At 57.6% G+C, this 24741-nt stretch overlaps 1 protein-coding gene across 2 annotated transcripts in view; it reads right to left on the bottom strand.

Moving 5' to 3' along the window:
• NTN3 (netrin 3) overlaps nt 1-21974 on the bottom strand; it is a 32181-nt gene extending 10207 nt beyond the window's left edge. Inside the window, exons 1-4 of one of the 2 annotated variants that reach the window (XM_063171337.1) lie at nt 21891-21974; nt 21369-21480; nt 11565-12572; nt 5057-5245 (exon numbers count right to left, since the gene is read on the bottom strand). In XM_063171337.1, the coding sequence (XP_063027407.1) occupies nt 5057-5245; nt 11565-12543 (1168 nt within the window). In that variant the 5' untranslated portion in view covers nt 12544-12572; nt 21369-21480; nt 21891-21974. Of the gene's footprint in view, nt 1-5056; nt 5246-11564; nt 12573-20611; nt 20876-21368; nt 21481-21890 lie in introns of those variants that run through there. The other variant, XM_063171338.1, reaches the window with a different exon arrangement.
• Nucleotides 21975-24741: the final 2767 nt, after the last annotated feature.

Below are 24741 nucleotides of genomic sequence, written 5' to 3'. Positions count from 1 at the left end.
CCTGAGGTGGGTGAAAGTTGTCTTTGCTCTCAGAAGAATGCTCCATCATGTCACACTGGATGATGGACCCACTGCGGGTTGTCTGCATAGAGGGATGTGGGAAGGAGATGCTTGCTCAGAGGAGGACCCTCCCATCTGCTTGCCTGGAGCTGGGCTGGCAATGAGCTGGAGAGGTTATCTTGGCCTCCATCAGTGTAAGAGTTGAACGTGATTTCAAAGCAAAACAAAAACATCTCCCCCAGCCACCCCCAGAGCCTCCTGATGTTACTGTTTCCCTAATTTTCACCAGATGGGACTGGTGGGAGCACCATGGCACTTGAGCCCTCCTCCTGCACAGCCAGAAACCAGAGCGAGCAGCCTCTAATGGGGACCAGATGCTCCATCCTTATCAGATCTTGGCTAGGACGAGAAGCGGACATCTTTCTGACAGGGATATTTTGGGGGCTCAGCTGTGATAACAAATGGCAGCGAGCAAGGGAGTCTTGGCATGACACAGGGCTGTTGGAAACACAGGGCCTTTCTTGGGCCCCAGTGGTCTGTTCCTGGTGTAAATTTTATGGACAGACATAAATCTCAGCCCAGTCAGGATCCAGTTCATCTAAGCTGATCTCTCTGCATGCGGTGGAAGGTGGATTTCAGCGACGCCGGATGTTTTACCCAGATCAGTAAGGCAGCTGTGCTCATCTTAAGTGCACAACCAATCAGTGTCATCGGGGTGTGAGCTTGGTCTCTTCCAGACCAACCTCTGCCCACTTGCCCTGCCACAGTGGGATTTCCCACAGTCCCACAAAAATACACTGTTCCCTCCCATTGCCACGGGGTGAGCATCCCAGGCAGGAGCGCTGTCCCTGATGGGTCCCGCATTGCAGCACGGTCCATCTGCAGCTTTAGCATCTCTGTCCTTCCTCATCCCAACAAAACCTGTGGAGGGGCTGGCTCAGGGAGCCCGTCCCAGCCTCAGGGAAGGCAGGGCTGGGGGCACGTGCAGCTCTGCACTGCTGCCCACACACCAGGCCCTGCAGCTCCCAGCCTCTGGCTGCCAGGATCTGGCCCACAGAGCTTGAATGGTGGATTAAGTCACTAGCTTGGAGCTTAACTCATCAAGCTGTGCTTGCCAGAAAGCATGTCTTGCACCTCATTTTGAGGGTATTTTTGCATCTTGAGGCTTAGCTGCTACTGCTTCACCAGTTTTCATTGGAGAAAGGCTCACGGTTTACAGCTTTGTTTAAATTACTGGGATTAATGCGCAGCCATCCTTTATTTGACTTTTCAATTAGCACCATTGAATTAATCCTGAAGGTTGCTCTGCCTTTTCCATCCTCCCAGCTTTTCTATCCCACAGGGTCCAGCAGTGATGCTGGCAGTGGAGGGAAGCACTCCTCACTCACTGGCCGAGGGCTCTGCTCAGTCGGACGCCACCTGCCCTGGTATTTCTGTGCCTATTTCCAGGATGCTGCATCCCAGCAGAGGCAAACCATGGTGGAAGAGTTATTTAACACATGCTGGCGTTTGTTTAAATAAGATGTAGTAGTTCCTGGCCTCTGGGTTAGTGATTTGCCTCCTGAATATTAACAGAGCCATCTGCAGCCTGGTCTAGTGGAAGGTGTCCTTGCCCATGGCAGAGGATTGGAACCAGATGATCTTCAAGGTCCCTTCCAACCCAAACCAGTGTGTGATTCTATGAGCATCTGCCTCCATTGTGATGCTCAGCCTCTGCCCTGGGCTAGCGCTGTGGTAGGTGCACAAACCTTTGTTTAAACCCACTGTTCCCATCCTCTGCTCCCTGCCTGCTCTGAACACCCACTGAGACCATCCTTGCCTTGCCTTTTCCTGCAGGAGTGTAGATACCTGAACTGCAGGTATGGGACACAGCTTTGGAAAAAACAAGCCCAAATTGTCTTGTCACACCTCTGAGTATTTATATGCCTCTCTGGGAGCAGCAGCTCTCCACTGCCAGCGCCTGGGACCTTGCTGGTCCTCTAAGGAGCTCCCAATCCCAGCAGATCCACCTCTACATAAGGAAGGGGTGGAAATGCTTTCTGCTTTACAGAAGGAGGGGCAGCCAAAGAAGCAGAAGCATCAGAGATTTTATTACTGACTCTATTCTCCGAGGGAGAGCCAGGAACAGGCTCCCCAGACCCAGGGTACCACCTTTGCTGCCAGATCCTCCTCAGCATATGCACCATGGCAGGGGTTGGCTCTGTGTTCATCTGGCTCAGCTGAGCTTTGCAGCACTTCCCAAGCACAGCAAACCCTGCCAGCCCTCCGTGAGCAGCATCCCCCAGCCAGCCTGGCAGAGCCTGCCTGTGGCTTGGCACAGGGACAGGGGTTTGTCTGAGGGGGCACCTGTCCCACTCCTCTGCTCCTCTGCAGCCCAGGCACTGCTGGCTGCCACTTCTCCTGTGCTGCAGCATCTGCACTCCCACCATCCCATCAAATCCTGGGCATCCTGGGATGCTTTGCCCACCCTGTCCCCTCCAGAGGAGCCACCTTGCATCAGAGATTCTTTCCATCACTGTAATGCTGCACAATTACTGCCCTGTGAGGGGGGTGGAGCACATGCAGGTGGGAGCAGCCAGGCCCCCGCTGCCTCCCCCATTCCCTGCAAGGAGAAGGACTTGAGCCATAGCCAGGTGGGAAACACTGCAACCTGCAGCTGCCCTGCTCCCACAAACCACGCTATATTCAGTAATCCTCCCTGGTCCCAGCCGTATCCAGCCTGCTTTTATAGGTTTTGGCATTTTTTCTATTATTGCTCTTTGGTAAGTGCTCTCTTTCCCATCTGGAGCAGAAACTGAGCCCCTCAGTGCCCAGAGAAGTGGTGCTGGGGGCCCTGGAGAGGTGAATGACTGCAGGGCGTCCACTTTGCTTGGTATTGTATCAGTTTTGGAGCAAAAATAGAAGGAGCTGGTCAGAGAATTACAGAATATCCTAAGCTAGAAGGGACCAAATATGATCATTGAATCCAGCCCCTGTCCCTGCACAGACCCCCCAGCAATCCCACCTGGGCATCCCTGGCAGCGCTGTCCAAGCTCTCCTGGAGCTCTGGCAGCCCCGGGGCTGTGCCCATTCCCTGGGCAGCCTGGGCAGTGCCAGCACCCTCTGGGGGAAGAACCTTTCCTGATCTCCAACCTAACCCTCCCTAACCCAAAGAAAAGCAGGAACTGTTCCTTGGGGAGGGCTGGGAGGTGAGGGGCTGCCTCAGGAGATGAAGGGTGAGGTGGAGGCAGCACAGCCACCCCGGTGCCTCTCGAGTGTTGGGGGAAGCCGGGGCTGCCTGCCAGCCCTCAGCACCTGACAGAATCCTCATGGAAAAGAGAATTTTGCTGCAGCTGCCCCAGTTTGGTGGTGCTGCAGCAGGAGCTGGGGGCTGCTGCCATCCATCCCTGGCCTCAGCAGAGCCAGGAGGCCTCCCAGGAATGGGACACAATCTGGGATGCTGTGCCATAGACCACTAGGATGCATGCCTTGTCCTGCCTCCTCCTCTTCCTCTCTCCCAGTGTCTCCCCTGCATCACCATGAGGATGCTGGTCCCTGGCACAGCTTGGGAGCTGGCTGACACCTGGCACAATTTGCATCAGTGGTGTGGTGCCAGGGGCTGCCATGCCCACAGCCACAGCTGTGGCATGGCTTGGCCAAGGCCATGGGGTGGAACAGCTTGTGGACCCTGGGAACACGGGCTGTGAGGGGGACGTGTCAAGTCAGCTGCTTGGGTTGTTGGAAATGATTAGCTCAGTTTGCTAATGAGCTGTTTGCAGGTAGGGCTCCTCCTGGCAGTGCCCCCTCAGCCCCGCTCCCGCTGTGACACTGCACGGACATGGGAAGTTCCTCCCTTCACTCCATCCTCTCAAGCACTCCTGGCAGTGGCAAGGATGAGAGGAGGCAGTGGCACACACCAGGCAATGGAGGGATTTCCTTTATTACATCCCAGCCTGAATGAGCCAGACCTCCAACACCACTAATGTACCTGACAGGGGAGCCCCAATAGTCAAACCCTTCAATTTGGGTCCATGCCCACAATGTCAGTGGTCCAAAACCAGCACCAGGAATTCCTGAGGCCCTACATGAACACAAGAGCATTGAGTTCTTGCAGAAGGGAAGGGGCCTGGTGCCCACGTGGGGCAGAATGCACTGGAGAGAGATCTGAGAGGGACCCTGTGCTCCCTTCCAGGAGGGACTCACAAGCAAAGACAGAAAACCAGGGACCAGGCATGAATTCTCAGCCCCTGAACAGCAATGGCTGAGTTCCTGCCCATCTGATGTTCCAGTCTGGATCTCAACAGTCTTAGGGACAGGCAGGGTGATTTCTTATCTCAAATACTTTGGTGAAACTATTGTTTTGAAAAGACTCCACAGACAGGCTGAGCAGGGAGAGGAAAGAGGAACCAGGCAGGCTTGGCCAGGAGTTAAGGGGAGGGAGAGGAGAGGTACAGGTCCCATGATGTTTGGCACAGGCTAGGCACCTTGAGAGGTCAAGCTGCAGTTTGATGGCTTGGAGCCAGTGTGGCTCCTGGCCAGCTCAAGGCCAGTCACCAGGAGCCACAGTGCTCAGCATCTCCCCAAAAACAGATCCCAAGAGCCATCCCACAGCTGAAAAACCCAGCGTGGGGTCCAGCCCCACGGCCCACCTGGGAGATGTGAGCATCCCCAGCCCTCCAGAGCAGGGAACCCCTGCTCCAAGAATGTCTATATCCCAGACAACATCCATATCAGAGACAGGTTTCCAGCACATTTAGTCATGTCTGCTTCAGCATCTCTCCAAACACTGACCAATGGAGATAGTAACTGCAAACACACCAGAACCCTCCCAGGCTCCTGGCAACCTGCCCTCTCCCTTCCAGTGATCCTCCTGCACCTCGAGTTGATGCTGAGCTCAAAGTGCTATCCCTGCCTGGTGCCCTTGGGGTGGCAGAGGAGATGGGGGTGGTGGTGGTGGCTGGAGCTGACCTGCAGCTGCCAAAGTGAGCAGAAGGAGATCCCAAAAACGGGAAGGGAGAGCAAGGAGAGCGAGAGAGAGATCCTGTCCCTCCTGTGCCCCCAGGAGCCCCCAGCTTACCCTTGCAGGCCTTGCGGTCGGTGATGGCCTTGCTGAGGTCGCGGTAGAAGCCCTCCTTGCAGTAGTGGCAGTGCCTGCCCGCCGTGTTGTGCCGGCAGTTGAGGCACACGCCGCCGCTCTTGCGCCCCGACAGCTTGAACAGCTCCATGTTGAAGCGGCAGCGCCGCGCGTGCAGGTTGCAGTTGCAGGCTGCGAGGGAAGGGGAGATGGTGAGGGCTGCAGGTGAGACTCAGGACCTCTGGGGGGCTGGAGCTGCCCTGGTGTCCCCCACTGCATGGGGGTTGTGCTGGGACGGGGATGGACACGGAACAGCACAGCTTGTCCCAGCGTGCTGTCCAGATGTGCAGCACCACCACCCTGTGGGGCCGGTGCCATGGGGTCAGGGCAAGGAGGAAGGACACGTGTAGGAGGAACTGGCACCACCCAGCTGAAGGGAAGCAAGCGTGGGATAGGGGGCTGCAGCTGGGAGGTTTGGTGGTGCCATCTGAGCACTTGCAGCCCCATGGTCCCCTCTGCCCCTTCCCTGGCAGCTACTCTGGTGACAGAGCCCACCCGGCCTTGCAGCAGGACCACCCACCTCATGCCAGGCTGTGTGACAGCCCTCCCCTGCAACCGAGCCCCCAACTCTTTATGTTTATGGCTCTATCTTGTGTGCACGAGCCACACACACAGAGAAACCCACACAGCAGCCCCTGTGTGCTCACATCCCTGTGTGTGCACGCACAAACATGCACGAGCACACGTGCACACAAACACATGTGCAGGCAGACATGCACCAAAACCCCCCCAGAGATGTACACGTGCCCACAGGCAGGCACACCCAGATGTGCACAGAAACATCTGCACACCCTTACATGTGCATGCAGAAATTAGCCCCGGGAAGCACACAGCCCTCCCGGCCGGCTCCATGTGTGTGAGATAAAAAGGCAAAGCACTGCCTATTCCAACTTAACACTCTTGCAAAAAGATAATGGGAACAAGATTTCCTCTGGCAAAACGTGGCGCCCTGCTCCCCCAGCCGCGGCCCCCTCCCCGTGCTGGTAAATTGAGGTTGGGTGAGAGCTTTTCCAGGCGCACTGTGAAATTCATTAACGTGTCGGCCCAGATTTAACTGCCTGGCCTGGCTGTGTGAAGTTGCCTCCCTGCAGCCGGCAGAGCTTCACCCGCACAGATCAAACACGGCCTGGCCTGCCCCGGCCACGGGCACGCTGCAGGGAGAAAGAGCGAGCCCCAGCCGTAACAGCGAGGTTTTTGGAGGCATGAGTTGAGCAGAAGGTTAGTGCCAGCGCACTCAAACCTCGGCTGCCCCCAGAGCTCCCCTGAGTTATGAGATTAGTGAGAAATCACATGGCAGGCATCAAAATAACACCCAGTGCGGCTGTAGTGCTTGTTCCTTTGGAGCTGTTTTCTTTTTCCCTGGTGACAGTGGAAAATAGGGATTTTTAAGGCAAATTCTGGGTTGTGGTGTGTGGAGGGAAAGCAGCAAATACTGCCCAAGGCCCCAGGTAGCAGAGGATGCTGTTGAACTGGGGATGTTGACATTCAAACAGGCTTTGCCAGGGCTGGAAGAGACACAGTGAAGTACCCTGACAGCCAGGGTGCCCTTGCAGGCTCCAGATAATGGGACAGGGACAAGACAAGGTGGGTTTTGCTACAGAACTGTGGCAAAGGAGCAGTTTTTGGGAGGAGAGGGCCCTTGTTTTCCCCTTGCAGCACTGAAAGACAAGCGGGGTCATCCCAAAAGGCAGTTCTGTGCCCCTCTTGGAATGCCCCCCAGCACCCTCTGGGGAAGGAGAAAGGCTGGCAGCCCAGAGGGGAGGCGATGGGCAGTGGAGGAGAACTCTTGGGTGAATGATTTGCTGCCCTCGGTGCAGGTTCCTCTCTGCCTCCAGTTTAACTGGTGATAGAGTAACTGGCGGGGCCTTCTCCTGGCATCATTGACCCTGGCACATCCTGCTCTGCCCCAGAACATTTCCCTCAGGATGTGCTGCAGACCCTCTGACGATGCCAGGAGCTGGTTTGGGGAAGAAGCCTGCCCTGGTGGCCCATCATCGTTCCCTCTCCTGCAGGCATGGTGCTGCCCGCTCTGGGCCCTGTCGGCGGCTGCCAAGCCGGGATTCCAGAGCCAACAGGGGAACCTGGCTGGGCCTGGCCACCCCGGCCTGGGTGGCTGTCCCCACGGGGGACAGGGTCACACCAGCACGCATGGCAATCCCCTCACGCCCTGGCGCAGCCATCCAGAGCTAATCGGGGCAGACAGGTCCCCCCTCGCCCAGCTAAATACTCTCACTGTTCCTCAGTACTGAGGCACTTGTAAGCTCTGTCTGTCTCCCGTTAATCACTAATTAAAGGCTTGAATGTTCCCTGCTGTTTGGGGTATTAATAAGAATTTAATTGCACAGTTTGGGGCTAATTACCTGGTAGCTCGCTTCCGCCCTTGTACAGTATGCCCAATTAAACAATCATATGATCAATTAAACAATCACAAGATCTAATAATTTGCAATAATAGACTAATTTAAACGTTGACACCTTGCAATGGAGCAATCTTTTGTCTCCCTTTTGATGATGTTTGAACCGCTTCCCAGGCCCTGGCCACCCTAAAACCTCTCCTCCTCCTCCAGGGTGCTGCAGATGTAGGAGCCTGGAATGACAGCACGAGGGGCTTTGGGACGGAGACCCTGGCAGGGGACAGGCAGCACCATGCACCGAGGCACACGTGGGGCAGGCGGTGGAGCCCGCAGGGCAGGAGCAAGGCTCACCGCCCCTACAAGTTCCCTGGGAATAATTAGGGAAGGCAGCCGGATCAGCGAAACCCTAGACCCGCTGCTGCTGCTGCCAACCCGCAGCGGATTTGAGCTACGCCCCTGCTTTGGCTGGAGGAGAGCCTGGCTGGGACGCAGGGCAGGATGAGGCCGCACCTCTCGGTTCCACGGCAGCCGAGAGCAGAACAGCCCCTTTCCTCTCATCCACACTGTCCCTCCGTCCTGGGGAAGCTGCTGGGGAAGAGGCTGCCAAGGAGCAGCAGCAGCAGCAGGAGAAGCCCCCAGGGGCTGCGGGAACAAGGCTGAGGCACTGCGGCCCCATCCCGGGCGGAGCAGGAGTCAGGATGGTCAGACGAGTGTAAATCTCTTCTGAGGCCTGGCTGCCTTCCCTGCACTCCAGATTCGCTGTGACTCGGAAGGGGGGTGTCCAGACAGGGGTGCCAGGGCCATGCTGCCCTCCTGCCCACCTCCCAAAGCCAATCGCCCTCCCCCTGTGCCCCAGGGGTGTCCAGACAGGGGTGCCAGGGCCATGCTGCCCACTTTCCAAAGCCAATCGCGCTCCTCCTGCGCTCCCCAGGGAAGGAGCGCGGCTGGCGTTGCCGGGCACTCACTCGTTTCCAGCACGTCTGCTGGGGAGCAGGTGCAGAGAACCCTGTCAGGGGAACTCCCAATGGGAGAGAAAATGTACAGGAAGGGGCACAGGGCACAAGGGAATTACATGTGATCCTCCAAATCCCACCACCGCTGCCGGGATTGGTGTTTTCAGGCACCGACATCCCGGGTGGAACACCACATCCCTCCCCCGAGCAGCCTGCGAGGCTTTCCCAGGAGAGCGCCACCCCTTCCCCGCCGAGGCCCCGATCAAAGCGAGCCCCGGGCATTATCCTGGTGCTCCGGAGAGTGCTCCTGCCGCGGCGGCCACAAAGGGAACAAGGGCTCCCGCATCACCAGCGAGTGCATCAATTACTTCCAGTGACTGCCTCGTGCTAATCCGCTTCCCCTCCTTCCCCGGGCCGGGTGTTTGGGGGCCGGGCTGCCCCCAGCAGCTCGGGGGTGCGGCTGAAACGGGCAGCGGTGGAGGTGTGAGTCTGCAAGGATAAAGATGGGGGGTCCCCGGGATTCTAGCAATCCTGCTCCTGCCAGCCCCTCTGCCGGGATTATCCTTCACACAGCCTCTCCCAGGCCAAAAGCTGGGGGGATGCATTGGTGGGGACACGTCCCTCTCCCCTGCCCTGGACACACAGAGCATCCCATGCTGGCAGGGCAAGCTCCCTGCGGTTCATGCAGCCCCTGGGCTGTGTCAGGAGAGCCTCCCGTGCCTGCGGGCGATGATCTCCAACCAGCGGGCACGGGGCCGTGCGCTCTGCGGCACAAAGCTGGCACGGTGCCCTCTTGCCAAGCCAGCAGCTTGGCAAATCCACTGCCACTGTCCTGGCTGCGACAGCCCCCAAGCTCCCTGCTTGCCAAACTCGTGCTGACCCCCTCAGCACCGCAGCACAGCGATGTCCCCACGAAGCCACAGCCACCCCACGGCAGCCGGGCTGGGGCTGTGCCCTGTGCCCGCGCCCAGACCTCGGGCAGTCCTTGCCTGTGTCGCCTGCGCGTTTCCCAGAGGCACAAATTCTACTGAAACAACAAATGATTGTCCTCACCTCCAGCTGAATGGACACATGTCCCAGCATCGTGCCATGCTGTAGGACATCAGCTTGGCCCCGTGCTGAGGCAGAGACTCCCATGCACTGGACTGAGAAAAACCCCCATGCAGAGTGCTGGGGAGCGCAGAGCCAAGAGCTGACACACCCCAACATGACCTGAAGCTGTACCAGCCCCATGGATCCATTCTCATGCCCGTTCAGGGCGCTGCGATCCCCCACCCTGCCCCTGGGCTGCCACTGAGCTGCCAAGCCCCTGCATCCACCCACTCTCCTCCTCTTCCTCCCCCCTCCCCAGCCACGTCCGACATCCACCACCACGAGCCAGCACCAGCGCCGTCTGACCACAGGACAGAGTCCGAAACCCCACAGCCCCCAGGCTGAGCAAAGGGAACTTCCCGGGCAGCCTCTCCTTTTAATTGGTGCTAATTGCTGCGTCTGTTCGTGCTGGCTGGGGAGATGTCATTGTTGAAAGGCACAGAGGGGGGAAGGCTCGGGGAGCTAATCCAGCTTTCAGCCGCTAAGCCCTTCGAAGGCGGGTGATGGAGAAGCTCTTTCAGGTCCCTTCAGAGAGGGCACAAAGCCCGAGAGAGGGAAGGGAGAAAGAAGGGGAGCGAATCAACAGGAAAAAACTACTTTCACACGCGGCTCGGGGAAGGGTCTTTGTGTGCGGGGCTGCCGGGGGGGTGAAGGGATGGCGCTGCGGCCCCGCCTCCCCTTCCCTCTCTCGTTTATCTTTTCAGCTTCATCTGCCAAAGGGGTGACGCAGCTGGGGGCTGGATGCTCAGAGCAAGGGACCCTCACCCCGCCCTGGACGAGATGGACAGAAAACCTGCAGATGCTACTCAAAAATGAGCCTCCTCTGGTTTAACCCCTTTTGTGCCAGCAGAGCCACCTCCACAGCTATCGCGCTGCTTTACTGGAGGATGTGGCAGTGAGGCAGCTGCAGAGTGGGGGGCACAAGGGAGCAGCCAGTGGGGTGAGGTCCTCCTTGTGTCCTGGGGGTTTCCGTGGGCTCACACACCTGCTGAAGGCCTCCCCTGCCTGACCTGCAGCAACTCTGGCAGGGTGATAAGGGGAGGGCTTTTTCTGAGCTCCAAAACTCATCTTTCTGAAACAAGTGGAAAAACACAAGGGCTGACACATTCCCACAGGGCATGAGGTGGCTTAAAGCATCAGCTCCAGCACTTGCTTTGAATCCACTGCCATTTTAGCCATTCTTAGAAGAAATCTGCTGTAACATGTGTATATTGAAGCGGACAGCTGGGTTCTCAACAAGACATCGATCACAAATACTAACAAGTCCTTCTGACCTCTGGCACATCCACTGAGCCTTTCAGAGGCTGATTAATGGTACAGCTCTCCCTTGTCTCCATCTTCCCGCCACCCCCTGAGACCTGGGCTCCTGTCCAGGAGGAGCAAAAGGCTGTTCCTCCCTCTCCCAGACATTCACAGGGCTCTGGCATTCCCCAGCTCCATCCCAAAGCAGGACAAAGAGCAAAATTCTCCACCAAAATCCCATAAAGATTCATGAGCAGGAGAGCCAACTAATAGCCGTTTGATGTTTTGGAAATGTTTCATTTTGTGACAGTATTTTTAACTTAGAAAAACCTTTGCAAGGACAGACAAGCTAGACCACCACACAGACTGAACATGAAGGATGAAATTTCAAACTGGGAACCTCAACCTCTGCCAGGATTTTCTGCCCGCTCCCTGTCCTCAAGCACATCTCACAGGGAACTGCTGCGATTGACCCTCCATCCCACAGACAGCTAGTTTGCTGCCCAAGGAAAAAAATCCCAGCGGGGCATCCCACACTGAGGTCTGCTGACTGGCTGGAAGACACCAGTGATTTTTGGGAGGGTTTTGGTTCTTTGGCTCATGGTGGAATCACTGCATTTCTTACAGGACAAGTGCAGCAGAGACAAGGTAGACAGCTGAGCCTTTCCCAGTCCTCCAGCACAGGGGATGCTCCCCAGCATCTCTGGACAAGCACACTCCATTGTTTTGGCTCAGCACCTATCACTTCCTACCCTGATGACCTGTTTTAGCATTTCAGCCCCAGAAAACAGAAACGTTTAAAATGCCTTACCCAGACACTCGTTGGCCTCACGGGCAGTAGCGCGCTGCCAGGGCCGGTCGTAGTGGAAAGGCTTGCAGCGGTCACACTCGGGCCCCTCTGTGTTGTGCTTGCAGTCGCACACCAGCTTCTGCTCCTTGTCCTTGACGCAGCGCGCCGCGTGCCCGTTGCACTTGCAGCGCCCGCCGACCTGCAGCTCCCCCACCGCGTAGTAGTAGGGCGTGGAGCCCGTGGTGCCCGTGGCGCCCTCCTCCTCGCCCGCGTCCCGGCTGCTGCCCAGCTCACGGAAGAGGTGCGGGCGGCTGAAGACCACGCGGATGTCGGTGGCCGTCACCCAGTCCTGGAGCACGGGGCTGCTGTCGAAGTCCTGGGCCGAGGGTCGCCCGTCGAGGGTGCTGAAGGCAATGAGCCCCCCGGTGAGCGGGTAGAGGTCGGTGAGGCCGTCGGTGCACAGCGCCTCCTGCTCGTTCTGCTTGGTGACCGTGGCTTTGCTGGGCTTGCCGTAGATCTTACGGCACTGGGAGGAGTAGTACTGGTAGGGCACCCACGTCTTGCCGTAGTCCATGGACTTGAGGATGGCGGTGGACTCGGGCCGGGGCGAGCAGAACTGTAGGCTGACGTAGACCACCTCAAACTTCTTGCCGAGGGAGAGGGTGAGGGTGACGTTCTGGGGCGAGTGGTGGAGGGTTTCCGAGCGCCAGCAGGTCATGTTGGAGGCGGTGTTGAGGTCGGTCAGGTAGGCGGGCGGGTGCGCTCGGCGCGGGTCCGAGGCGTTGCAGTGCCGCGTTGGGGGCCGCCCGCACGTGCTGGAAGCTTGAACCTCCTTCCCGAAGGCGGCGTTGACAAACTCAGGGATGCAGCGTCGAGGAGCACCGCTCTCATCATAGCAAGGGTCTGGGGGGGTCTGCTGGGCCACAAAGGGGTTCACTGTCTGGGACAGGCCCAGCATGGCAGTGGTGAGGAGCAGACGCAGGAGCTGCAGGACCTCCATCCTTCTGGGGAGAGGGAAGTGGCTCCTCCCTGAAGGAAGAAGAACAAGAGTGTGTGGTATCAGCAGTGTCATGGCCACAGCACCACCCGTATTGGGAGGGCAGGTAAAGGATGGAAAACTCCCCCATGTCTGGTCTGTCACCTGTGCCCATCTTCCCACCCTGTATCCACTGATGCAGTATCCTGGGAGTGGGACAGGAAGACAATTACTTCATGTTGCCTCATCCACACCAATCCCTCACTGTTCATCAGCAGGACTGAAATACCATGGAAATGGGAAAAGGGCCTGAGCTTTGGGTGCAAGGGCTTGAAATTGGGGTACAGCCCTTCCCTGGCCTCTTAGAAACTGTCCTGTGGTGACAAGAATGTTCCTGTCTGCCAGCAGCCCTGGGTGTCACACAGTTCAGAGACTGTTACTGCATGACTGACAAGGGCTGGTGGTGGGGAAGAGTTAGGGGAGATCTTTCAGATACAACAGGAGCTGCAAATCCCAAGTTATCCACCCGTGGCACAAAATAGCTCCTGACAGAGCAGGACAAATAGACAGCAGCAAAAACACTTTAAAGGCACATTGTGCAAGAGGCAGGAGCTCGTTGGGATGAAGACCTGGAGCTCCTGAACACACCACTACTTTCTTTGCTGGCTATGGGCACAGTGGCTTCTCCAAGCCAGGGACTGGATCCTCTTCATATTCCTCTGCCACACTACCCAGCAGCAAAGGAAGCCATTCTGGCCTCACCCCCAAGAAACCCAGCTCTGGGTCTGTTTGTTGACTGGGAGAAAGGCCAGGACCAAATGCAGGACCTGGCTGGGCCCCTCTCTCAGCAGCTGAGCACAGGGCCAGGGAGCTTAGTGGCTCCCAGGGGATGTGGCCCATCTCCTGAGTTATTGGCTTGAAGAGCAGAAGAGCTCTGGAGGTCACGTTCCCTCCTGCTGGCCCTGAATGCAGGAAGGACTTTCCACACAATGCAGATTGGCCATGTCCTGTTCTTGCCATGGCAGACCCCTGAGCCTCCTGGATGGAGGGGTGGCATCAGCCCCGCCATCCCGTGAGTTGTGCTGTGCCAAAGCCAAGTCCTCCAGCCCCAACCAGCCCAATGCCATGACCAGGCAGGAGGAGGGAGTCCCTGGACCATCCCCTCTCCCACTAGTACGTCTTTACAGGATGACTTGTGGTTCTCTCTGGGGAACAAAGCTCTGCATGACCCAGCTCAGTATCCCCAGCTCCAGCCTCCACCTACAGCCCCAGGGCCACCCCTGCCTGTCCAGCTGCCCCCTCTGGCCAAAGGAGGCTCCAAGGAAGAGCCCAATTCAATGATGCAGGATGTTTTTTTGGTTTGTTATTCCATTTTGCAAAGAAAAAGGAGCCATGACTGTGGAAGAAAACAGCCTCTCCAGGCTGCCAAACCACTAATGAGGGGAAGCTCCTCCCTGCCCAGCCACGCTCAGCCCAGCAGCCACTGCCTGTGCCACAGCAATGGGCGCAGGGGTCTCAGCCCATCCTGGGATATCCTCCCCAAGGCAAAACCTGCCCCTGCCACTTCCATGCTGCTTCCTCATTGCTTAATCCTCTGCTGATGGAAAAAGAGATGTGAAAAATTGTCAGCTCCCTTGGTGGTCCCTGCATCACCTCAGCAGCACAGTTCCAGCTTTACCACAATGCTGCAGAGGACATGTTTTTGGGGACATGCCAGCCCATGGCTTGGTGTCTTGGCTGCCAGCAAGACAAAGGATACTGTCCCTGGAGTACCCAGAGCATTGAGAACACACTGCTTGGGGAGTGTGGCTGCAAGATTAGAGACTGCAGGGATGTAGCAGCCACCACAGCACAGGAGGTGCCATGCCATGAGCACCAGGCAGCGAGGAGCATTCCCCAACTGTAGGCAGCCTACAGAGCCCTGTTGGGACTACTGGCCCCACTGCAGGCAGCTGCCCCTGGGCAGAAGACGAAGCTATGGCTGCTGCCAGACCCCTGCATCTGCTTGTTGAGCAAAGGCTGCAGCTGGTGAAACCCCAACACAATCCTGACAGGATGATCCCCAGCCCCTGCCTGGTGCTGAGCAGAGCACAGTGGGCACAAGGCCCTGCCAGCCCCTTGGCAGAGCCCAGCTCCTGAATTCTCACCCAGTAAAGGGGCTGCTAATGGACCCCCTCAACGCCTGGCAAGACCTGGCTGTGCACGTACCCACAGAAGCCAGCACAGCACCTTCAGCCCTGCCAGCCCTCTCCTCCTCCAACTGCGTGTCCCACAGAGGGCACACAGTCAGGTGCTGCAGCCATCACCTCCCATCCCACCAGCCACAGGGCAGCACTAGCAGGGACACAACCCTGTGGGAAAACCTCTGCACCACGAGGAGAGAGGAGAAACCCCCAGGGGTCCTCAGCAGCTGCATCCATCCACTCCAGGGAGAATGTATGGATGGAACAGGCAGGATGTATGGATGTATGGAACAAGGCATCTACTAAACCCTGCCAACTAAGAGTCTCCTCCACCTCCTCTCTGCTATGCGGCAGCAAGGTGACAGGAGTAGGGACATGCTCAAGCAAAGGTATTTTAATTTCCTCTCTGGTAAGACACAAAGGTGTGGGGAAACCCTTGCCCAGGGGAAAGTGACAGCATCTCTGGTAGCCAGGGGAGAGGCCACAGGTGAAGCTGTTATGAGCCCTGGAGCAGCAGGTCTAGGACCCAGGGCTAGGTTACGGCTGGTTTAGGCATGCACGGGGGCATGAGCATCTTTTGCTCATCCTCCCTGACACGGTGGGGAGCTTTGCCCTCCTGCCAGTCTTACCAAAGCACGAGTCCCTGAGGCTCAGTGTCAGAGTTTTGGTGGCTCTGCTGCTGGGGAGCAGCCATCGGGGAGCCAGCAGTGGCTCAGCAGCACATCAGCGCTGCGGAGGCAGGGCAGGAGTGGAAATCATTATCATCCGCAGGACCACACACAGGCACGCGCGCTCCGTGCTCAGCTCACCCCATTATCCCCCTGAAAGAGAGCCGGGGCCAGTGGTCTCCGTGGGCCTCACCTCCGTATTGGAGAGGAGGGCAAGCTGCAATCTGCTCCCTTTCATGCATATTCAACATGACCCTGGACTGCCGGCAAGCTGCCAGAGAGGCCTGGGAGTGGGTATTTCTCTCCCTGGTCCCCATCTGCACCACCCCCCCCTTCTACTTCCCATTTTTGCTGCCCCTGGTTCAGATCAAATGGAGACACTGCTGACTAAGCAGAAAGAATTGGGGTGACCCCTGGGTGCCGAATCCAGCCCAGCACGTTCCTGGAACCGGCATGAGGAGGGACATGGGCAACGGAGCCCCTTTCCCAGGGACAGCATCCCGAAGGAGTCCCCAGCGAGGCTCTCGGGTGGCTGCCAGCTCCCTGCCACCAGCAGCAGCCACGGCCCGGGGCAATGCGGGCTCACCCTTCCCGAGGAAGCGGCTGTCCTCCAGCTCCTCCCCAGAAGCGGCTGCATTTTTGAGGTGGGCGATTTCCTCACTCCTCCGCCCCGGGAATGCTAACAGCCGTGCGGCTTGGAAGGAAGTCATGCTGCCAGAGCACTTCAGAAGTGCTTTAAAAAAAAATGAGCTTCCACATCCAACACCTCCACACCCCTTCTCTCTACAACCACACGCTTCCCAGAGCCATCAGCAGTGTTTCCCTGCCTTGTGGGAGACTTGTCAGGACAATGCTCCAGGCCACTGTGGGCTTCTTTTCCATCATCTTTGCAGAAGGCAGTGCCACTGAGGGTGATCCTGGGTGCAGATGCATGCCTGGAGCTCCAGGTCTCCCGATGCTGAGCCGTGGGGTAGGTGCTTAGTCCCCAAAACAGATGGATGAGGCAAGTGTAGCAGGTGAGGCAGGGCAAGGAGAGCAAACTTCCCACAATGTGGATGCTGGTGCCTACAGCAGGCCCAGGATCACCACCTGGCAGTCCAGGGCCACAGCAACTTTGCTGAAGTAATTACAGGATTAGGTAGAACAACAGAGGGCAGGGAGGGAAGCAGGTTAACCAGATTTGATCCCAGGACCTTTGCAGCACAGGAGCAGCCCTCTCTAATTAAGGTGGAGGGCAGCGCACGAGTGGTGCTCTGCTGTCGGAAAAATGTGGGCTTAGAGGGCGGGTGATGGCTAAAGCTGAGCAGCCAGCACTGCCCTGGAAAGGGATGGGAGAGCCCCAAGGAATGACAGGGGAATGGTGCTGCACTCCTGCCAGGGACCTGTGCTGCTCCCCATGTTGACGCCCCTGCACCGATGCTGCTGCCACGCTGCAGCCCACTGCATTTCTCCTCCAGGTCAGGCCAGCACAGTGCGTGTGGGAATTGCATAGCTTGAGGAAAAGACGTGGCCTCACTTGGAACTGGTTGAGATGGGAATGACTGGTCCCCATGAGGTGCTGCATCGGCCTGTGCACAGAGATCAGGTCCTGGGTGCAGCATGGGGCAGGGATAGAGCCACCCACACGTACGAGGCACAAACACACCCAGCAAAATCCAGGATCAGGAGGCAGAGATTCCTGGGCAAGGACCAAAGGACCTGAGTACTTGAGGGGGTCCAACAACTAAGACTCTTGGGTGAGACTGATCCACTGCTCGTTCCTGAGCTGTGTCATCCCCAGTAAAGCCCACCAGCATCTCAGATGTCCTCTGTGAAGGAAGCCACTGGGAGGATGGGACAGGACCCAAAGTAGAAGAGAAATTATGTGCTCAGAGAAGCTGAAATAATCAGAAGCACAAATGACCAGAGCACGTCCCTTAACCAGGGTGTATCTGCTGCTACAACCTGCACATTTCCACCTTGTTACAGGCCCTTTGTAACGAGGGCATCTGCACCCCCTTGCCACATGTGCTGTGGGAGCCACCCTGTGCAGTTCTGCCCCAGCCCATGAACAAGATCCATCCTGGGGGGCTGCCAGGGTCCCTGGATACCCAGTCCCTCTCCCACCATGCCGATGCCAGCTTTGGAAAGCTTAATTCCTCCAGCCAACAAACAGAATCAGGCCCAAACTCTGCTCCGGCCGTGGATAAATCATTCCATGTGTTTCTGGGATATAAAAACACAACTGAGAAGTATTTAAAGTGAAAGGAAAAACTCCATGGAGCCAAGGTACTGGTCCGGCTCAGCTTTCCAGAGGGAGGGAGTGTGTGCTGGGAGAAGCTGGAGGGATGCAGTGTGGCTGGGAGTGCTAATCGCCTTCCCAGCCACTAATGGAGCAACTGGTGCCCACTTGGGACACGGCTAATGGCACAAAGGAGATGCCTCACTTTCCTTTACAAGCTCCCTCATCCCTCCTGATATTTAAGCATCAGAAGCTTCTGAGTGCTTATGGCCCCACATCCGCAGGGCTGCCCGCTCCGCGCGGCCCCTCGGGCTCAGCTCAGGGGGGCAATCACACAGCAGCATCTTCCTGCAGCAGGCCCTGCAGGTGATGGATATTGCAATGCACTCTTGGCAGGTCGGAGCCAGAATTACACAAGCCATGCGATACCCCGGCGGTGCCAGGAGACGCGGACAAATTACACTGCACACAGGAAAGGATGGGCCAGATTCTGACCTCAGTGCTTTGGCATCGGCCCGAAGTAACTCCATTCACATCGGGCCAAACCAAGACGTAAGCAGCTCCATTCAAATTTACACTGGCATACCTGTGGTCAGGATCTGGCCTGGCTTGAATTAGCTGCAGCCTGATGTTACAAAAGGCAGCAACAGAGCCTAGATTTCCAAGGTTATCGAAAACAATAAAAAAATAAAAGAAAAAAAGAAATCCGCCATAAAACAAACAGTCCCCAGGCTACGCTGCTATGCACATGGAGCTGTCAAATGCAGGATGCTCGGACACATCCCTGCTCACCAGTTTCAGTGACTCATAAGCCATGCTGACCACAGCAAGGAGGGACCAACGCCCAACATAGGTGTCCTGCCGGCTCGCCCATGCCCACTCTGCTCACCACTGGCCCCTGGATAGAGGTGGTCCTGCTCTGGGCAGAGGAGTTTCAGCTTAGTATCACCCATATGATGCGAGCCTGGATCCATTTTGCTGCAACGCTCCTTGCACCCCCTGGTTAGTGCAAGCTGGAGATCTCCTCCTAAAGTTCCCAATGCAACAGCAGCTTAAGGAGGCATTTGAAGCCCTTGATCTTGCAGGACAAGCAATCACTGCGTGGATGCGTTTGGACTCAACAGTCCTTGTGGGTCCCTTCCAACTCAGGGTATTCTATGTTTTTTTCTACCCCATTTATTAGCCTCTACTACATCTTGACCAGTTAAGTTTTTTTTACCCAACTCTAACTCCACTGCAGCCTCCGAACCCCATTGCACATTCCTACCACACAGTGCTTAGCTCTACTGAGTGGTCTCAGCAACATCCCTCAAGGTGCAGAGGGTTTTCCCAGCGGATGCAAGTTCCCAGTGGAACTCAGAGTTCCAGTCCAGAATCCTCATTGCTTCTACTCCTTTCCACTCCATATGAGAATAAAGTGATCTGGTTTCCATAACATCCCTCATTGCATTTTCACAACATGCCGGGCACAGATGTTGAAAATAGTCTGGATGAATATTTAAAATGGTATTCAGAAATGACAACATTTGGCCAGCCTTGAAAGATCTCTCACATTGGGCAGAGGATGGCTCACAACAACGGGCTGGAAACACACTGCACTTTGACATCTAATTTTTTTCTACCCCCTCTCTGACTATTGGTACAATATTTCATGCCCCTGGTGTCCCACAGTCTGTTATTACTTGAGTGCCAGCCAAGCCTGCAGCATTAGGAAGAAGCTGTCGTGTACGTTTTTAAACATCACGGGGCAAAGTGGAATATGGAAAATCTGTCGCGTTTCCATACAGAGCGCAAGTGTCCTGCGCAGGCTCAGGGAGGGGCTCCAAGGGGCACAAAATAATTGCTTCCTTATGGGGCAGGGCCTGACTAACCAGGGTGGGGGAACAGGAGGCAGAGGTGCTGCTCAACACCCTCGAGATGCTGGGCTGCTTCCTTGCTGAAGACATCTCAGCACACCCCCCAAGGTGTGCACTGGTGCTCACCTCCTTCTTCAGGGCTGGGGAAACCCCCTCTCAGAGTCACACTCTGCCAGCAGCCAGCCAAGGTGGGCCCTCCATTCCATCCAACCCAGACTGAAAACACCATTGTTCTGGTGCTCAGAGAGTGGTGGAAATGCTCCTCAGCCTGGATGCCTAGCAGCTTGCATTTCTAGTGAGCATTTTGCGCTCAGCTGCATCCCTAGGCCAGGCTTCTCTCTTCCACAGCCTGCAGACACACATCAGCTCCTTCCCAGCCTGGCATTACACCTGCCCTCCTCTCTGCAGGGACCTACCTTTCTTCCACGCACAGATAGAAGAGGAAGGCGTGTTGGGACCCTTTCAGCCCACCCTGCTCTTGGACTGCTAGATCTCCTGTCCCCTCATCAGCCCTCTCCAAACAGGTGTCAGAGCAGCACAGCAGCTCCCTCTGTTTTGTAAACGGGATATTGCAGAAACACAGAAAAAAGTTGCCCTCCATCCATCCAAACACCTTGGAGGCTGTTTCCAGCACACGGCCGAAGCCACATCCCTCTCCACGGGTTAGAGCGAGCTCTAGCCTCTCCCAGCTCTGAGAGAGAGGCAACAGCAAACCTGGCCGGGGAAGAAGGGTCTGTGGCATTTCCAGTCATGCAGGATGTGCACATCCATGTCTGCACTCAGTTTTTTGTCAGCCTGGCTACTGGTCCAACACAAATGGCATGGATGGAGGTGGGGATGCTCAGCCTGGCTTACATCCCATATGTTCATGGGATGAGCTCCCTGAGACAGAAGTATTCATGCCCAAGTGCTGCCTAGATGAGCATCAAGCCAGCAGGACCCAGCACTGCGAGAGCAGCTCGTGCTCCTGCCCTTCCTCACCCGCCCTGCTTGGGGACACAGCAGACCGCCAAGCACCACGTCCCCATCACACCAGTTAGCCCTCATCCCAAGAAAGGTATTTCCACCCACCCACTCCCCAGTGGGCCAGGGAAACTGCAGGATAGTGTTTTGAGGAAATGATGTTTCAGCAGCTCCAAGAGAGGAAAGCAAAAGCAAACCCACCAAATGCAGCCCAGCTTCCCTTCCCGTGAAGCTTCTCGCTGCCACATTTCACTGGCCAGAACTCTCACCCCAGCTGTGGTTCAAGGGTCAGGTGCTCGGACTGCCGGGGGTCTCGCCCAGTCTGGCTCCAGAACTGCCGTGGAGCAGAACACATCCCACGGGAGCCGTTTCCGAAGGGAGCCGACCCAGCCCGCAGGGAGTCTCGGGGCAGCCGCGCTAGGAAGGGAGCAGCGATGGACCGGGCCTGGGACGGTGACAGGAGCGGTGCCGCCCGCCCGGGTGGCTTTGTGCCGGCGGAGCGGGGCCCGCGGTGGGAGCGGCGGGCAGGGGACCACGTGCGAGCCTCGTGCCCGGTCAGCCGGGGCTGGCACCGCGGGCTCGGCCTGGCGGGGCTCCCGCCGCTGCCCGCCGCAGCTCACGGAGCGGGGCCGGGGCTGCGACACTGCGGGCTCCCTGCAGCGCCGAGAGCAGCCGGGCCGGCTCTGCGGGGCGGCGGCGGCAGCGAGCCGGGCCGGGCCGGGCCGGGCCAGAGTGCGGAGCGGCGGCGGCCGGAGCTGCCCGGGGACGGGAGCGGGCTCGGCGGCGGGCAGGCGGCCCCGCTGCGGGGAGGTCCCGTTCTCGGCGGTGAAAGGATGGAAAGGGAAATAAAGGGAGGGTGAGTGCGGGGGGAGAAGGAGGAATAAAAGGCAACGAGGGAGGGAGCGGTGGGGAGGAGAGCGGGAGCCCGGAGCGCCGGGAAGTTGGGAGCGCAGCTTACCGCGGCCAGGCAGGTAGCGGGGCCGGTCTGGGCGACAGGTCCTGGAGCGGCGGCGAGAGGAGCCGGGGCCGCGGCGGGGCGGACGGCGGGCAGGGGTAGCTCCTTCCCGGTGCTGGCCGCAGCACGAAGAAAGGAAAAAAAGTGAAGAAAAGGGTGTGTGTGGGGAAAAGCAATGATAACAAATTTCCAGGGAATCGTGCGTTGGGGACGAAATAAGGCGAAATAGTGGAAAGCGGGAGCGCTGCTCCCGGCGGTGCGGGCGGGTCCCAGCGCCGTGCCCGCAGCCGGCCGCGCTCCCGCCCGCTCCACCGTACCGCCCGCGGCTGCTTCGGCTGCGGGAGGGAGGGGGGAAGCGGCAGGGGAGGGCGAAAAAGGAGAGGAAGGGAAAAGAAAAAACAACCCTTAAAAAAAATAAAAACGAAAAGAAAAGCAAGAATTGGAGAAACTGAGCCCCGACCGCCGCCTGGACGTGGAGTAAAAAGACTCCAATAAATCCTGGGTTGAAAAGAAGGGAAAAGTCACCTCCCCGAGGAAATCAGAAGCAGATTTCGAGCCATTTAATCACATGCAGGGAGGTGTGTGCGTGTGCGCCGCCCGCCGCCGCTGCCAGCCCTGCCTCCGCCCTCCGCCCCGCCGGCAGCCCAGCGGGCAGGGCCGGGGCCGGGCGGGAGCGGGGCCGCCCCAGCGGCGGGCAGCCCTCCCCCGGTCAGCCCTCGCCGCGGCTCTCGGTGGCCGCGGTCCCACCTGCTGCCCGGCCGGCCCCGGCGCGCGGCGGGAGCTCGCTCGGCCCGCAGCGGGTCCATCCCCGCGCAGTGCGGGTGGCTGCCGGCCGCAGCCCACCGAGGGCTCAGCGCTGCCGCAGCCAGGGCGGCCGATTATTCTCCCTCTGCTTCCCAAAGCAAATGAGGCATTTACCAGGCGGAAGCAGCTCCTCTTAAGGAGAAAGCTGGAGTCTCCGCTCCATCCCGTGATGCAGGGGCTTTTCACGCGCTGCTGCACCAGAGTCGCCCTTGGTCTCTGATTTTTGGGGAGGGATGGAGGGAGGGAGGGAGAGAAGTGGGGCACTTGCGTACCCAGCGCAGCTGCCTCGGGGCTGCTCCGCTATCCCCAGACCACCTGCGAGCGGGCCATGAAAAAGGTGAAACTAATTGAATCAGTTTGTGCAAGGCGGTGGAGGAGAGCAGGAAACTCGGAGCTGGATTCTCTCTCTCACTGGGGCCGTGTTCACAGCCCTACGGCCCCCACATCTGCCAGCCTGGCCTGGTGAACACCCTCTTGTAATTGCCCTTGCAATGGATGTGAGGACTGCAGCACCGGAGGTGGGAAGAAGGGCAAGGTGCCAGCACAGTGCCCACCCGTTATGTTCAAAGCCCCCACCCACCATCACCCTGCTCCCGGGGGACCCCGGTTACCCACATCCTGTTGCTCTGGGGCAGCAGGTTGCAGGAGCAGCTTCCCAGCTGGCTGGCAGATGCTCGCTGAAGGAGCAGACCCCAGCTGGCCACGAGCCCCAGGGGAATTGCTGTTTGCTGCTCTCTGCCTTGTTGCACTAAAGAGGTTTCCCCTCCTATTCCACAGCAGCAGGGACGTGGATAAACAAGAGTGAAGTCACCAGGACAGAGGAGACCTGTGCCATGAGCAGGGAAACATCAAGGCTCTAAGTCCAATGCTATGGGTGTTTTGTAGCCCCCCCCCGTCTCTCTCGTGGACTCTTGTGCATTTGGAGAGCTGGGCAGTCAAGCCAGAGGCCATAAAAGCAGCTCCAGTGCAGATCCCAGATGGGATGCTAGTGCAGGGCCAATGTTTGCTTCGTGTGGGATCGCATCAGACTGCGGGACAGAGCAAGGCCCAGAGTTGCCAGGACAGCGTGGCACCAGGGACAGGCTGGGATGATGAAGGCAATAGGGCAAAATGGGGCATGGCTAGAAGATCATGAAATGACACAAAGCAGGAATTGTCCAAGGGATGGACCTGAAGGTATTTTCTTCACCAGGAAACACAAGGACAACCATGAACAGGAGCTGTGATACTGACCCAGCCTGGCCTGGCTGCTCCAGGGTGGTTCTGAGCTGGGGGGCTGCATCACCGCCACCTTAGTGCTGCTGTTTGCACACCCATTGGACCCCCAGCCTCCCGTGACTCAAACATGATGTTGGAAGTGCTGGCCACCATATGGAAAAGTTTTGGGACTGCTCTCCACAGGCATTACATCAGTGAAAACCCAGCTGAGATGGGCAGAAGTTGTTTCCTGAATCCCTGTTTCCCCTGTTCCCTCTTTATAGGATGGAGAGTCTGAGAGAAAGATGTGAATCTGGGTTTGGCAAGTAGGAGTGCTACAGACATCAGCAGGGATGGAACACTCACTGAGGTAGGAATCAGACTGAGACCCTGTTGGTGTTCCTCAGCATGCTGACATCACCGAGTGTTTGCTGCCTTCCTGGGCAGATCTGGCAGGACGAGAGGGCAAGCACACTGTGTTGTTTGTCACCTTGTGGTCTGCAGGAAGCTCTGCCTGTTGCAAGCTCCCATTCTGCATCCATTCCTGTTCCTTGTGCCTCATGAAAGCACAGCATCTGGTGCCAGCTAGGCCTCCCAGTCAAAAAAGGATTGCTGAAAGGACACAGACATCCACAAGCTGTTGGAGCAAAAGCACCGGCACCAAGTCAGGTGGGGCGGATACAGAATTGTCAGATGGGTTGGAGGGACCTTAAGAGATCATCCAGTCTGATTGCACAGCAGGGATATCTTTCACTAGACCAAATTGCTCATTCAAACCTATCCTTGAGCACTTTCAGGCATGGGGCAGACACAGCTTCTCTGGGCACGCTGTGCCTGGCCCTCACCACTCTCACAGGGTAGAATTTCTTCCCAATATCCCATCTATCCCTGCCCTCTGCCAGTGGAAAGCCATTCCCTGTGTCCTATCGCTGTAAAGACCCTCTCCAGCTCTGTTGGAGCTGCTTTAGGAACTGGAAGGGGCTCTGAAGTCCCCCTTGAACCATCCGTCCCCCAGCCTGATGCCCTCTTCTACCCTCTGTACCTCACCCCCCCATTCCCCTTCCCCTGCAGCACACACTCAAAGCCAGCCCAGCCCTGCAGAGGACTCCCCTGGCCATTGCCTTGTGCTCACAGAGCGGCTCGGACCCAGCACCGGACCGCGGAGAGCGGACAGCAGGCAGCAGAGAGCGGGCAGTGGAGAGCAGACAGTGTAGAGTGGAGAGCAAAGAGTGCAGAGCGGGCAGAGCAAAGCGGGCAGAGCAGAGCGGGCAGCACAGAGCGGGCAGTGAGCAGTGGGCAGCACAGAGCAGGCAGAGCAGAGCACAGAGCGAGCAGCTCAGAGAGCCGAGCGGGCAGCGCAGAGCGCAGAGTGGGC

This window comes from Melospiza melodia, chromosome 18 (assembly GCF_035770615.1).
Source record: "Melospiza melodia melodia isolate bMelMel2 chromosome 18, bMelMel2.pri, whole genome shotgun sequence".
Classification (NCBI taxonomy): Eukaryota; Metazoa; Chordata; class Aves; order Passeriformes; family Passerellidae; genus Melospiza; species Melospiza melodia.
This window is presented reverse-complemented; position numbering and strand designations above follow the sequence as displayed.